The 16,070-nt window shown below is 32.1% G+C and overlaps 1 protein-coding gene across 1 annotated transcript; it reads right to left on the minus strand.

Moving 5' to 3' along the window:
• Nucleotides 1-3,663: 3,663 nt before the first annotated feature.
• On the minus strand, nt 3,664-15,519 carry LOC113397018 (odorant receptor Or1-like). Its single transcript, XM_064217918.1, has 16 exons — nt 15,155-15,519; nt 14,827-14,849; nt 14,618-14,755; nt 13,028-13,196; nt 12,374-12,477; nt 12,033-12,132; nt 11,471-11,575; nt 11,045-11,200; nt 10,279-10,325; nt 8,091-8,228; nt 7,657-7,825; nt 6,559-6,671; nt 5,648-5,747; nt 4,800-4,904; nt 4,488-4,643; nt 3,664-3,800 (listed from the first exon to the last, which is right to left on the minus strand). Exons 1-16 carry the CDS (start codon nt 15,509-15,511, stop codon nt 3,744-3,746), a joined length of 2,037 nt encoding a protein of 678 aa, XP_064073988.1. The 5' UTR covers nt 15,512-15,519; the 3' UTR covers nt 3,664-3,743.
• Nucleotides 15,520-16,070: the final 551 nt, after the last annotated feature.

Raw genomic sequence — 16,070 nt, forward strand, 5'->3', positions numbered from 1 at the left:
ATTATAAAAATCGACTATATCTTCGTATTTTAATGTATTTATTGGGCTATTATCGAATACAGGACCATGCAATTATTATATCTCGATATAGTGTACCATTTAACGAGCAGGACGGTTACTATTCCGCTCCCCATAGATTAAAGATGATGTTTGTTCTGCTACGGTACTTTTCTTTAATCTATGGTACAGTTTGAGGCCTTGGAGAGGGATAATAGAACATTTATATTTGAAACATTAAATATCATGTACATCACTATGTCCTTTAACAATGGTTTCCGTTGTAATAAAGCTTAATAATCGCTAGTAAATAAAGTAAAACGAATGACTAATTTCATCTCCCCAAGGGCTCACTCTCAACGTAGGACTAAATAGTAAATGGCCGCTGCCCGCTTATAAAGTGACCTTCTATTTCTACTGTATGACAAGACAGGTCATAAAAAATGTACTTGGTAAATTAATTATATTTATCTATCTCTTTAATTATGTCGTATATACGTAGTCATATGAAATAGTTTCATAGCTAATACTATTTAGTCTTACGTAGACTGTTCCGCACGCTAGCCAATATTAGTCTTCTATTCTCAATCAAAATTATTTATTATCTGTAGCCGTGTTACCTTGAAAAACAGCGACGTAAATATTAGCGCAGTTCTAAGTAGACGTAATATATTTTTACTATAGCTTTCTCAGTCGACCGGTGCTACACATTCGCACAATCATTTGTTAATAAAACGAATATCACGTACGTTGAAAAATTTATGACATATGTGACCGCTGATCTTTTTTGGACTTCGTCGAATGTGTGGCACCGGCATTATTTCTAGGAAAATACGCCTATCGTATATGTTTAAGCAATAGACATGTGCAGGCAAATCTTAGCTTTACAACATTAATTTAGATTCAATTTTTATTTTAACCGCAAAGGTATAAAGGTAGCCACGTCTTGTGATCAATCAATTGAAAAATAGCAGCATTTGTTGATATTTTAAGGTGTTTTTATAAATAGCATCATATGAGACGCATTTCTCGGTTATTTCTTAAACATAGCATTCGATCTAACCTTAAATGACTGAAATAGAATCAAAAGTATAATTTGACTTATGTCCTTAGCAGTTCCGACAGGTAGAATTAAAGTCCAAATATTATATACGTAATGAAATCTTCACAGAACAAACTTAGCTGAACTATTTGATCATTGCATATTAATTTCACGTTTAACTATAGATAAAAAAAAAATATATTCAAACTAGTTTTAATATAACGGTTCATAGTTTTATTCCTTGAATCAGTCTACATTATTTTTCTACAAACATGCCTATATGCCATTCTATATCCGCCATGTCTCATTTTATTTACGAAATTAATCAAAGACATAGAAGATCAGTGTTGCCAGTATAAAATTTCTAAAGTAACAGTATTTGTTAATTGTGATCAAAATCTTCTAAATAATAATTAGGTTGTGCCTCGATCTAATAGATACCGCTTTCTTAAGAGTTAGTTCACATTTTGGTCGGACCGACAATTTTAGTCTCTGGCCGACTATAGGACTTTGCACTTATCAAGATCGTATTTACTATTTGTGACTCATTAAAAAATAATTAATTAATATCCGATTACGTAGTTAAATTATAGTTAGAACATTCGGGAAATGTGTCATATCCGGTCGTTTTATCGCCAATATGAATTTGAAATAAAACTCTAATATTAAACGACAATAATTATTGTCATGGCGATAAATATATCGGTCCTATCTAATGTAAACTAGTTCTTACATGTTTTGAATTTTTTAAATATTTGCATAAACTTGTATGGTTGTTAATGGTTTTAGAATGAATTTTCACTTTTAATAAATTATATGTAAATTATTTTTACGAAATAGATTTTTTTTCTTATCGCTATTATTCGTATTTAATATGTTATATACGTAAATGTCAATCAAAAATGTCGTTTTGAAATTTAATTGTATGTTAATTGGTTTGTTTATTACGTTCGCTTAAACATTTTACATAATTATTTACATCAGAAATGTGTGTATCTTTATCATGAAATAATTAGAAAAAAATGTTTTAATATATTATCGTTTAAATATAGTTTTACAAATAATTGGCTCTGTTTATCGTAAAAATAATTAATGAACTGTACTGAAATCTATATCTCAAAGGCATTGCATCGCTGTGATATAGATAATAATAAACCATGTCTTATTATTAACGCATTTTTGCATCAGACAACATTGTTAAATCGAATAAACGACCGCCGTAACACTGTAACAGTGCTTTAAAGTTTTGATATTCATAACAATAAAATTACGCTTTTCATTTTACTTTTATTCTCAATACATTCGGTGTTATGGACGGCCAATATCATTTTATCAGAGCTTCTTAAGAAATAAGTGACGATATGCGACTGATTGTTACCATATTAAAATATTTCAATGAACGTTCAAAAGGATTATTTGTCTAAGGTAAATTTCGAATACATATGTGTAATGGTGTCGGATAAGGTATTTTAGGCGCTCTTTAGATTCTTTGATAATGTTACAGACCAATTTATCTCTTAAGCATAAAACATAGAGACTGAATTGGCGTAACGTTATTTCGAAGACGGGAACGATTTATCGGTATTGTTAAGTGGTTGTATTCAAATTTTGATAAAACAATATCAGTGCGAATGTTTCGATTGTTTTTTAATGTAATCTTGTTTAAGTTCGCTTCGAGACCTTTTTATGCTACAATTACAATAGCATCTTTAAAGTAGTTCGTCAAGTGTGGCTGTGAGTAAAATTATCGGGCTGTGAATTAAATTTGAATGCAAACTTCCCCTTTAGCTTCGTTCTGCAGCTTTCGAAAAGTTGATTTCCCGAAACACCGTTGGTTGTAGCATAAAACTGGTATCATTGTGAGATATGAATGTATGTTTCGAAATGCGGTTGTTATTACTTTACACGCTCGCCTTTGTTTAATTTAAGCGCACGAATTTACTGACTTGACTAAAAAGTTTTTATTAGTTAAGCGTCGTTGAGTGTTACAAAAAGGTGTATTTTTTCATAATTTTTCATAAAACTAAGCACATTTTTGCCTAAAATGTCGTGAATGTACACAACGCATATGTGATACACGGTTTACCTATTAATAAAACAATTAATTTGTGACTCAGGATGTTTTATTTACCTTTACCTCATTTATCCATTAAACTAAACTAGGGATTTCCAAATCGTAATCGTAAGGTTGAACTTGACGTGCAAATTTCTCACTGTCGGTAGTTCAAAGTTTTATATATATTTTTTATCTTGCTAATAAAAAACTAGTTAACTAGAATATTTTTTGACAGTCCATCTTTTAAGTATTGCCAGTATACAAGGTTTAATTGGTGGTAGGGCGTTGTGAAAGTCCGTTTGGATAAGTACCACCCACTCACCAGATATTCTACCGCCAAACAACAGCAGTCAGTATATCAAAAGGAACATAACATCTTAGCGCATCGGCGATGTAAGGAATGGTTTGTATTTCTTACAGCGCTATTGTCTATGGGCGGTACTAATCCCTTACAATTAAGATGGCCCATCTGCTCATACGCCTATATAATAAAGAAAAGGAAAACCGATTAATTTTATATTTGTTTTTAATATTATGAATAAAGGATTATACACTAATAAAAAAAAACTGTTATTAATAATTTATTTCATCTACATTCTACAACATTTAATGAATATTGTTATTTGGACCCGTTTAAGCCTCATAGAGCTATTTATTATTGGCTTGATTCAAAACAGCGAAATACGAATAAGATGTTCGTAGAATCTGCAAAAGTTTTATGAAAATTGTGTTACGTTTTTTAATATTATTATTTGTAAAACTAAATCCTCGCAGCTGAAGTTTAACATACATAATATATTATTTCTATCTTCTCTATCGAGAAGCACTATTCTTCTGTTAGTTGTGTAACTTAGGAGCTCTAAAGTGGGATAGGATTAACAGGACAACTCAGCGCTTTGGGTAAAGAGCGACTTACAGGACACTTAAAGCACTTCCTTGTCATGAAATTATGCGTCCGGTAATCTTATCAGAGATGTCGACTCTGCTCCTCTAATACAGGAGTGGCTTCCTTAATGTCAGTTCAATGTCCTTTACCGCATCTCCACCTCAGCCACCGCCTCCACGAGTTGTATTATGATGCGAATTTATTTGTTGAAAAATTACATTAATCTCTTCAAGTCGAATAAAAATTTAAGAAATTTTAGTGTTCCGTACACCTAACAGTTACATGCACAAGAGCAAAGTAATGAAGAAAATAATTTTCATCAACGTGCAATGTAGTTAGACATTGAAAAGAATAGCGTTCTTTTACGCTAGCTAAGCTACAACTAAATAGAAAATTTAAAGGAACCCCCATAGAAAGACGGAAAACAAATAGCCCTTTCCTACACTATGAGAGCCTACGAGTTTCAATCCAATAATATAGTTCAACAAATGTCATGGTATACTTACAGATACAAAAGTAGGCCGCGAAAGGGGAATGTAATGACCGGCTTTAAAGATAATTGGTCTTTTCATTGTCTCCATCGCAATGAGAAGAGATCTTCTGAACTTTGCATCCTTTTCGTACCATGGACATTGGTACAAACATTCGCGCAACTTTTCGCTCTGAAAATTCAATTAAAAGAACAACAAGTAATACAGCATAAAACTAAAATGTTGCAACATATAAAAATACACAACACAGACATTTTTTTATAAGAGACATATGTATCTCTCATTTATCAAATCAAATCTTTAAATACTAATGGGACATGTTTTTACTGTAGTTGTGAGTTCGCTTCCGCACCAGCAGTAGAGCAGTAACTGGGACAGCATGGTGACCATGTAGACCAACATCGAGTAAAACTGCAAGCTGCTTGTTTCTGCCTATTGATAAATTACAAAAAATATATAATATACTAATGATATAATTATAACTTTGTTATACGATGTCGAACGTAATATAAAAACCGAAACAAAAACTTAAGTAAGTAAAGAGTCATACGAAAATTTTGATCTATTCACTCGAAGGCGCTCTTCTTCATATTAAATTATTATTATAGGAATTAGTATACGTGAGTGTCGTTCCTGCTTACAAGATGTCTTAGTGTGTGTGACACAACTAAGAGTAAATTCAGGAAAAAATACAAATTACATTACATTTTAAGTCTATTTGATTGCTTGACAAATAATTAATTAATTAAATTTGGTGATGCGCGCTTTCCTGAGTGAATAGGTCTGTAAATTTATGTCAAGTCAACTTTTAACTGTATTACAGTGCCTATGTGTAAACTTTTAATGTGCTGGTTGCCTTTAGATCTAAATTTCCTTATATCTATAATGACTGAGTAGGGCTACCACACAGAAACATGACACAACTCATAACAAATTCGTACTATGTGCAATGTCGATTTTCACTCTTACCGCAACGTGGCACGTTACGACGTTATAATATATTTATGCGTGGTAGCTCTGACTAGTTTTCGTTCCGAAGCTTCCGGACAGCTGTAGAAAGCACATTCATGTGTAGTGGTAGAATAACCAATGAGTAGGCTTGCAATACCTACAAGTAGGCTTGCACAAAAACCTACGACTATAGACTAAAATATTTATCATTAATAATTACTTACAATAGTAATACAGAGCCCTATGACACAGATTATAATAACTGTACCGCTTAATTGGAAAAAAATGTTCGCGTGATATGTGTTTTCCAATAATTCAATGAATCTGAAACAAAGTATTTTAATTACTACATTTATTTTGAAAATAATACAAATATGTATGCAATAAACTCTAGATAATCATCATGATGTTGACCGATATCTACAACGATCAACGTCATATTTTATCAAAATCTAATGAATTATACGCCTCTTGTAAAACGTTTGAAAATCCATTCGTTAGTTTTAGAGATAATTGCAATCAGATAGACAGACAGACCGACATGGCAGGGCACTTTGGTTTAATAATATATATTGATTTTCATATGTCAGATTGAAGAGGTAAAACTAAAAAAAAAAAATTGTAAGAATCACTACAAAGTATGAGGATCACGGGGTCTGTAATGTCTTTAGTTTTTTTTTATCTAATATAATAATCACCACCGCCCTTAGACATTGACGGTATAAGAAATAATAACCTTTCCGTACATTACACCAATGCGCCACCAACCTTGGGAGCTAAGGTGCCTGTAGTTACACTGGCTCACTACCCTTCAAACCGAACACAACAATACTAAGTATTGTTTGACGGTAGAATATCTGATGAAAAGGTGGTACCGACCCAGACGGGCTTGCACAAAGCCCTTCCACCAAGTAAAAATTGCATTAAACGAATTATTTTCAGCTTAAAGTCAGTTTGTGGAAACTTTAAATATTTACTACCTGTTTGTTTTGTTATTGAATACTTGGTCTGAACGCTTTACGTCATATAATTATGATACCTAGGGAGTATTATTACAAATTGTAATTGTTCGAAAATAGAAAGAAGCAACCGAGTAACTAGTGAATCCTCAGAATTAAGATATAAAATATGAAACCTTATAACAGCCTGGTGCTGGCGAATACATTCAACAAATAACTTATTATTGCCTTCGATTATTTCACTATATTCCTCTTTTTTCAATTTCGCCGAAATTGGTGCATTTTGTATCTGTAAAATATGGAATAGAGAAATGTAAAAAACCAGATTAGAAAGAATATTGAATTGAATTTACCTTATATGCTAATAATGATAAATAGATCCGTGGGGCTATTACGGTTAGAGCATAGCAACTGTTGCTATCAAATTTTTGTTGTGGATTTATAAATGTTGCAGTCGATAAATCAGTATTATGGAGTATTATATTATATAGAGTAGTATTATACTAATTTATATATTTTGGTTTGTTTTGATATCAATCGGCAACAAATATTTGATAGCAACAGTTGCTATGCTCTAACCGTAATAGGCCCAATGATCAATCCTAAAATGACTTAAACTGAACAGAATATATAATAGTTGCGTGTACAGTCTCTCATCAACTTTTGTTGGGATGGCAATCCGGCACGATCGTTAACAAATCATGCGCAGGATTGAAAGCTTTATCTGTTCTTTTTTTTTTTATCGCTGAATTTAGAAGTAGGAACAACGGCTTAACGAACTTTCCGAGCCACGTGAATACTTTAAACTTCTACATTCCAAGCGATCTCTGACAGTTTTTCGACTGAAAACCCTAATAACATTTTATCGGCCTGACCTAGAATTTGTACCCTGGACCTTGGGATCTGCTGCCTTATATTTAGTCAATACAACAACGGCAGTCTAAAACTATGGAACTTTCAAAGAAAAAAGTGAATGAGTCGAAAGCATTTTTGTTATCTTCTAATAGACTTTTTTAAACTAATCAACTAAATAATGTATTGAAAATGTTTATAAATAAAAAAAAATATTTGCAAATACTTTATAACAGATATTTATTACAGATATAATACCAATCTCAACATTTATTTATTATTATTTAAAATCCTTACCAACTTGCATTGACAAACAATATAAGAACTGAATCCATAATCATCCTGAAAGAACACCTCAGCATGAATGGTATATGTCTAATACAATACAGTACCAATTTTGTATTGAGAATAATATCACATACCTTTTGTATTTTATTTATAATGATTTCTATTTGTGCGCAGCCGAACATGATCATGGAGAGGCTGATGCTATCAACGGAGAAGAATAGCAAGGCGCTGATGTAGATACTAATCACTTGATATAGATAGCCCATTATAAACTCCGAAAACTTCAATGGGTCTAGAGGCATCCTGGATATGTATTAAAAGTATTCTAAAATATGTACACTAAAAACCATACACTATAATTCATCAAGGATTAACGAGCCGCTGAAATAATTTTCACAAAATTTTACGTTACAACAATGTAATTTTTGAATCACTCTTCGTAGACAAAACCGATTGTAAGAAAAATACTATAAACAAATAACTGGGCATAAATCATTGAGTTATAAGTAGACTAATATAGGTAGTATAATATGTTCCATATTAAAAGTTGACTATGTATTAAATTTACCAAATCTTAAAAGGAAAACTCCTGATTTCCGGGCTGTCGAACCAGGGCATGATGGTCCACAGTGTGCAAGATATTAATGCATTAACTAAGAAAATGTTGCATAATTTTTTCACTTTGCCAGCTTTCGTTAACAGCAATCTGTAATATTAATTCATAGAAGTACATAAAAAAACAAAGAATACTGCGTTAGCAAAACAACGAAACTAAATTTGACTAAGGTGGTCGTCAATGTTACAATGCGAAGTTCCTAACTCTGGGCTAGTTTTTACTGAAAATTACGTGATTTGATTAATTTTTGGGTAAGAACACCGGTTTCTCCAATGAAACTTTCATTGGAGAAACCGGTATTGGATAAGAGTAAAAATTATAAATCACCGAAATTGAATTGAAACCATAATAACCGCCGCGAATTTGGGGAAATCAGCAGCCAAAATATAAAGTCCTCAAATATTATTATGAAGAAAGCGCAGCATCGAATACGGATCGTGGGTTGAATCCCTGTTAGAGATTTTTTTTAAAATACGCAAATGTGAAATTATTTTCGCCAAAATAAGGGTTTCTTAAGTTTTACAATGAATTAAATAAATTAATTTTGTGTTCATTGAAATTTTAAAATAACAAATCGTAATAAAAATCATAAAAGATCTTGTAAAATTCATAAACTTCACGTTGATTTAAATAAGTATATCTAAAGGGCATTATTAGTAATAAATAAAAAAAAATTACTTGTCATGAAAAGAAGATTGCGATTCGAAGATATCAACTACCATAGAATCCAGTAACTTTATTAAATTTCTTTTATTGTTAATAAATACTGCGATTTTGTAGCACACCGCGGCCTGAGTGAAAAGCAAATTTGAAGCCTCGGAGACCTCATTTAGATCTCCCCAAACCAACAAAATATATACTATTTCGAGTAGTAAAAAAGAATACTGCGTTAGCAAAACAACGAATCTGACCACATAGAACGAAAGAGCGTTTTTTGTAGGCGGCAACCAAATTGATAAAATCATAAGAATTTTTTTAGATCTTGAGAGAAACATGTCCATATTATTATTGGTCATCTTTCGCGATTTTGAAATACAAAAGCGGCAATAATTCACCTTTGTCAAAAGTGGTCTTATATTTATATGCTGACACTGTGTCGGTATATGTATACTGCCTGTAGTTTATTACTTACATTTGGGCTGTTCTTTTTAATAAGCTTTTATTTAACTTGCAATGTTGATTCAGTTCCGATGACATTTCATTTTTAGGGTTAACATGACATCATTCTAGGATATTTTTTTGGATTCTTTGGATTCTAAGATTGATTAAAAACAAAGGAACTCCTCAACGCTCAACACCATAGACACGAACTTTTTATATTAATTGAATGATTAATTGATGATTATAATAAACAAGAGTAAAAATGAGTTGTTGATGAGTTTGTAGTAAAAATGAGTATTGATTGTAACATTATATAGATACATGTTATGATACTTTTCACCCACGTTAGACTAAATTTCACTTTGTTTGTCTGTTTTGAATCTACGGGTCCCTGGGCTGAAGCCAAGCCATACAGTAGAGCCGGCCCTATTAGAAGTAGCCTGTACAAAGGACATACGCCTATAAATGATGAAAAAAACGTAGTCGACGTAAAAATTAAGTTACGCGGTCAGGAAACAAAATAGGTCAGCTATAAGGCCGTCCACGCACCTGCAAGGCCCCGGTGTTGCAGATGTCCATGGGCGGTGGTAGTCACTTTCCATCAGGTGAGCCTCCTGCTCGTTTGCCAGCTATGACATATAGAAAAAAAAAACAAAATATAAAAGCAGATCGCTATTGGTGTCATTTGAACAAACATTTAACGTGAAATTCCTCATTTCTTATCGAGTATAAACACTATTTACCATCCAAATTTTTAATAACTTTTCAATAATAATAATGTAGATATCGTAACATGCTGTATAACTGACATTCATGTAAACTATTGATTGACAACAATTAACAATAAACTGTAATAATCTTTGTTTACAAACTTATACTAAGGTAGAAATTAAAACGGGTGAAATAATTGCTAAGAACAACTTTAAAACTTAAATTGTATTTAATAGTAATAAAGGTATCGTGATATTCTATTATTTATTTATATGTTACAAGCTAAATAAATACGTGCAGAATTGTTCGCAGTTTTCTATTATTTTACATTGTTTGATTTAAAACAGCGAAGTACGAGTAGGACATTCGTAGAATCTGAAAACAATATTTAGTAATTATAATATATTGCGTAAAGCGGTATTTGACAAATATATATAGATAAATACATAACTTACAATATAGCCTATTCCAATTGAACAAGGAACGACGATAAACAAACCTTACTTACGTTTTTCATGCGATTTGCTAATATGTCATTTATATTTTGCACAACAGTTCGTAATTAATATATTTTTATTTATAAAAAATATTCTACTAAACTACTAAAGTCCCAATACCTTCGTCGGCTTTCAAAATACAAAAATCAAATTTTTTTGCAAATCCATAATGAATGTTATAGATTGTTAAATCTCACGACCAATGATATTGCGTCAATTCAATATTGTTTATTTGGCTTTTGTCATCTTGTCGTTGGAATAGATTATATTTACTTTGACTGAGTTCAAAAACATCAATATAATATATTATTGACCCTGACCACTATCTGACCACTATCACCAAGGTCCCAGCCCTAATATATTTTCCTTCAAGCCAGAATACAGAAATACAAATATTGCTACTTGGCGATAAATTAAATACTAAGTATTTTGCCCACCCATGCGGGTTTATATATTGACCTACCTATAAATCTCACGGTCGCTCTTTACGACACCAATGAATTGATATAAAGTGACTGTATCCTGCTTCAGCGAAATTATTTGACATTTATTATATCGAATCTTAACTTAAAATATCAACACTAAAATAAAACTTACAGACACAAACGTCTGCCTCGACAAGCTGATGTAATGACCAGCGCGCAAAACTATTGGGTGGCTCATACGCATCATGGCAAAACAAAGCATTCGCTTGAACTTCATGTCCTGCTCGTACCAGATACAGTGGTATAGAACTATGTGAAGATTTTCACTCTAGAAACAAAACAGGAACATTTAAGATTATGATGACTCGACTAGTTAACAATACGCCAGATTTAGCTTACCCTAAAGTATTTACTGGAAAAGTGGGCTCATTACGAGATGGAAAAAAGCCTTTAGGGTCTTGGAAATAGTTCCATTTCCCACCAATTTTACTTTTGCATAAAGATAAAAGTTAAAAGTACTCAAATTATAACAGCAAGATTATCTACTCGTATATAGAAACAGAAACAGAAACAATATTAAAAATGTACAAACGCTTACTGTTGCCGTCAGTTCGTGTCCACACCAGCAGCACACGAACAACTGACTGATCATGACCGACAAATAAGTCAAAATTGAAAAGAATTGCATGCTCTGCCAGTCCTCCTATTTAACACAATGAAACGAGACACATTAAGTACATATGTACATAAAACAATTAATTTTACAAGTGACTCGAAGAGCGCTTGGTTTTTCCTTTTTCCTGTTACAGATTTCTGAAGTATCAACGGATTTAGCCTAACAGCAAATATACCAAAAGTTAAAATATAACCCATAACCAATTGTCATTATCGACAAATTACAGTTATCAAGATTCAAGAATTAGCGCTTCTCTAGAAAAGACTGACGCGCATTCAAAAGCTCCAGCATTTTGGGTGACAAACTGAAACAGCGTACCAATTGAGTATTCTGTTTTATAGTTCATGTATTTTACCATAATTGTTATAAAATATTTTATTTATAAGACATAAATTGTCATTGGTTTTACAATATCTCCACGCTTCTGACTTGCATATCCATTTATTTTGTTAATTTTTCAATTTCCGAACTAATTATTACGTACCACTAGAATCCGTAATGCAGACATACAAATAAGTCCAACACTTCCAACGAGTTGAAAAAATAAAAACGTATGGTATGTATTTTCCACAAGTTCTGTAAACCTAAAAAAGGAGGAATTTTACGGCTATAATTATATAAATCAGAATGTAACCTATTACAAATATAAATGTTAACCGATTGGATTCGTGGCAAAAAAGTAACAGCAATTTTTCACTGAATCACTATTCCGATTCTGTGGGAAAAATTCAACAGCCTTCATAAACTAAAATTTACATAATATACAATAACAAAAATTATATATATAATATAAAAAATGGAGCTATTAGATATGTTCGTCCTTACGAAACGACGGCCTGGTGTTGCTTTATACACTCAATTAATTTTCTATTATTTTCAGCTATAATTGCAATTCTTTCTTTCTTACTGCCAAATTGTATGGGTTTAATCTGTGAAAAAAATAACACTATATATTAAAAAAAGTAGATATATATAGTTATTCTTATTTGTACTTACACGTGCATTTTTACAAATGATCTGAACAATGAATAGGAAAAATAACCTAACATGTGCACATAAACTTTTTTTTATATGATCGCTTCATACTTACACACAGTTTCAAAAAGGAATAGATTCGTTTTGAAAAAGTCCGTGTCACAGTTATCTTATTTTTAACACAGTTCAAAACAGAATGAGTTTAATGAATGAGTGAGTGTATCAATTCGATTGTACTTTTTTAAAGTTTTTTTACCTCAGAACTGTCATTTATGAACCGATTTGGAAAATTCTTAATAAAATAGTTATGGATAAGTATTATGTCTCATGTAAATTTGAAGAAATACATTGAAGTTGGTTATATTTTTGTTAAATTTTAGATATTTTACCAACCTGATTTTATTTAATTAAAATAGACTAGTAATATTTATACAAAGAGAAAACGATATAATCAAATATCAAAAATCATACTGTTCACATATTATAAGATTATTAATTTATTACACTCAAAATCTTATCCTTGATGATATCCAGCTGTGCACAGGCAAATATGACCATGCTGAGCGTGACGCTGTCCACTCCGAAGTACATGTAGGCGCTCATGCAAATTGTAAGCAGCTGAAAGGCGTAACCAAGTTCGTACTGCGGTGAAAATTCTGGTTTCACAGGCATCCTGTTTGAAAACAATTTGTTTAGGTTAAATGTAAATGTAGGTAATAAAAAAGTTTTCAAAAGTTTCATTCTACTTTTATTTTTAAATAAATGACATCGTAATGTTTATTTATTCATCCTACCTGCTTTTATGGTAAAGACTGTGCGAGTTAATAAGTCATGCTGACAAGAGACCGGATGGACCAACGATGGTTCTCTGAGAACGGCGACGGGCCCTAATGTGGGACGCTACATGCGTTAATAAACTGGCCCTGTGTCATATCAAGGTGTTAAAAGTACTGAAGCAAACAAATGTTGCAATTATTCGTATCTTATTTCAAGTTATGTATTTGTTCCAATTGCAGTTGAAAAACTTGAACCTTGGAGTTATAGTGCAAAAATCTTTTTTAAAAGTACAACTTGCGTCTTATTGCCATCACTGGTAACAGGAGCTTTGATTCCCTTTTGACCAGAGGAACGTATTTGCGACAACGGGGAGTTCCAATTGTCTAGCGCAACGATTCGTGACAACACTTGAGTACAGTTTATATACGTGGATCATGGATCAGGATCAAGAGTAAGTAGTTGGTGTGTATGTATAGGTCTGTAGATTTTAAGAAATCACTGGTAAGGGGGAGGTGTTTCGCACTATTTGTCCAATATTAAGTACAAATATTTGCTGGTCCCAGCATGTTGTTTTTTTATCAATACTTCGATTTGTATCACGACAAATCAATTTTCAACATTCAATATATTTTATTTAGAACTTTGAGCAGCTAATTTGTGATCTTTCGGGTTTGAAGTCAATATTTAGATGGCCTTGAAGAAGACGGTGATAACCTCTAGTGTTAACCCTATTAATCACTGAAACATCTTTAAATGACTGGTTTTGCTCGTTCCTTGACGTGTTATCTGTCTCTAGAGCTTCTATTGAAATAAATAATTCGTTTCGAAAAAGTTTACCGGCATTTGACCTCTGCGAGTGCTTTGAAATCTTCTAATTTTACTTCTTCGCCTATATTTAAAAAGCTTTTTTCTCAAAAAGCCTGTAAATCCATCAGATTATTTTAGAGCTTGACCAACAATGCGTTTTTTTAATAAATTTAAGGCCAAAGTTTTTTATTTATTAGTAGTCCTCCCATAACAACATTTCTTTATACGTAGCTTATACCACATTTTCAGAGGGTACTTAGGCACATTTGCCAAGAGAAGTATTCGCCATATTCACCGCACTTTTTGTGCACTGAGGTTTTTATCGGAGGAGACGCTACTAACCATAGCCACTAATTGTCTTGATCTCGTAGTCGCCTCGCACGACACTCTTTGAAAAGATAGCAGAGTGCTATTGTAACCCTGTAGTCTGGCACATTAATCATTAAAACTCAACACATTAATCAAACCAAGAGGGCAATTATAGGTATTATTTTTGTAAACTTATCTTACCACATATCAAACGGGAACTTGCGACTACCAACATCATCAAAAAGTGGTTTTAAGGCCCACAGACCGCAAGTTGTTTGCGAACTGATCATGAAAGCCAATAACAACCGTTTAATTTTTTTAGCCTGCATCTTCAAGATTCTGTTGAAAGACTTACCATTAAAAATAAAACAAAATCTGTTTAATATGATGAACGCTTCTACCTATAAAACTGAAGATAAACTAAATATATGTTCTTACGGCATTTTATTCTTTATATAATGTTCCGAATGTTATTTAATCCTTATAATGTAACTTTTAGGTGGGACATACATATATTGAATTATCAAAGAAATCCCAAACGACCAAAAATAAAAAAGACAACTGTTTTAGCAAAGAACAGATTGAGGTTAAGGCAAACAGTCTGAAAAGCTGTATAAAGATCCGAAATAGGCCATAAGAGTCATTTTTTTAACTCTAGCCTAGAAATGAAAATATGAACTCCTACATCGTCAGCACTAATAAAACATACTAGGAGCTTAAATGAAATGTTTATATAACTTCTTTTAGTATATACCTCTCATGTTCGTTCGATTGCGGCAAGAATATTTCATGGTTCATTCTTTTTAGCAAATCTTTAAGCGAACTAATATTTATTTGTAAGACGGTAACTTTAAAACATAAACAGGCCTGAGTAAACAACAAGTAGGAAGATTGGGATACAGCCTCCAAGTCCCCCCAAACCTGTCCGATGAATATAATTTGGAAAAATAAAAATATATACTGCAAGGACATCATGAATATTCGATATGCTTTATGTATTGCAGTTTCGTCTGATGGCGGCACCCAAACTCCCAAGTATTTCATTACAAATTTGGCCCTGTTCAAATATAAGTCTTCTGATTTTATTGCTTTCATTGTTGAGTAATATTTCCAGTGAGAGTTTTATGGACGATTATTTCTAGTATAATGAGCGAAAACATAATAAGCTATGGCAACAAGAGACTTGATAAGGTATGATTATGTCATTAGGATAATTTTGTAAATAATACCCTAATTGATATCGTTGATATGTTCTTGGGTGGTAATTTTCACTTTATCAATGTAAAATGCGTTCGTAACAATTTTGTACTTTAGATTAAATTGTTGTCAATTATTATTTTGTCCATACAAAATACAAGCACAGGATCCGTGGATTCGCTTGCATAGGTATATTTCTATTACCTATATCTTCATTTCGTATACATTTTCCATATTTACATTTATCATACATTATATTATTCATTATATATATAAAACAAAGTCGCTTACCGTTGTCTGTCCTTGTGTATGTTTTAATCTTTAAAACTACACAACGGTTTTTGATGCGACTTGTTTTAATAGATAGATTGATTCAAGAGGAAGGTTTAAGTGTGTAATACATGCACAATATAGTAGAGAAACACTGATTATTTTAGAGGTTTCCAAAGCGATGTCG

The sequence above is a fragment of the Vanessa tameamea genome, chromosome 19 (genome assembly GCF_037043105.1).
Source record: "Vanessa tameamea isolate UH-Manoa-2023 chromosome 19, ilVanTame1 primary haplotype, whole genome shotgun sequence".
Classification (NCBI taxonomy): Eukaryota; Metazoa; Arthropoda; class Insecta; order Lepidoptera; family Nymphalidae; genus Vanessa; species Vanessa tameamea.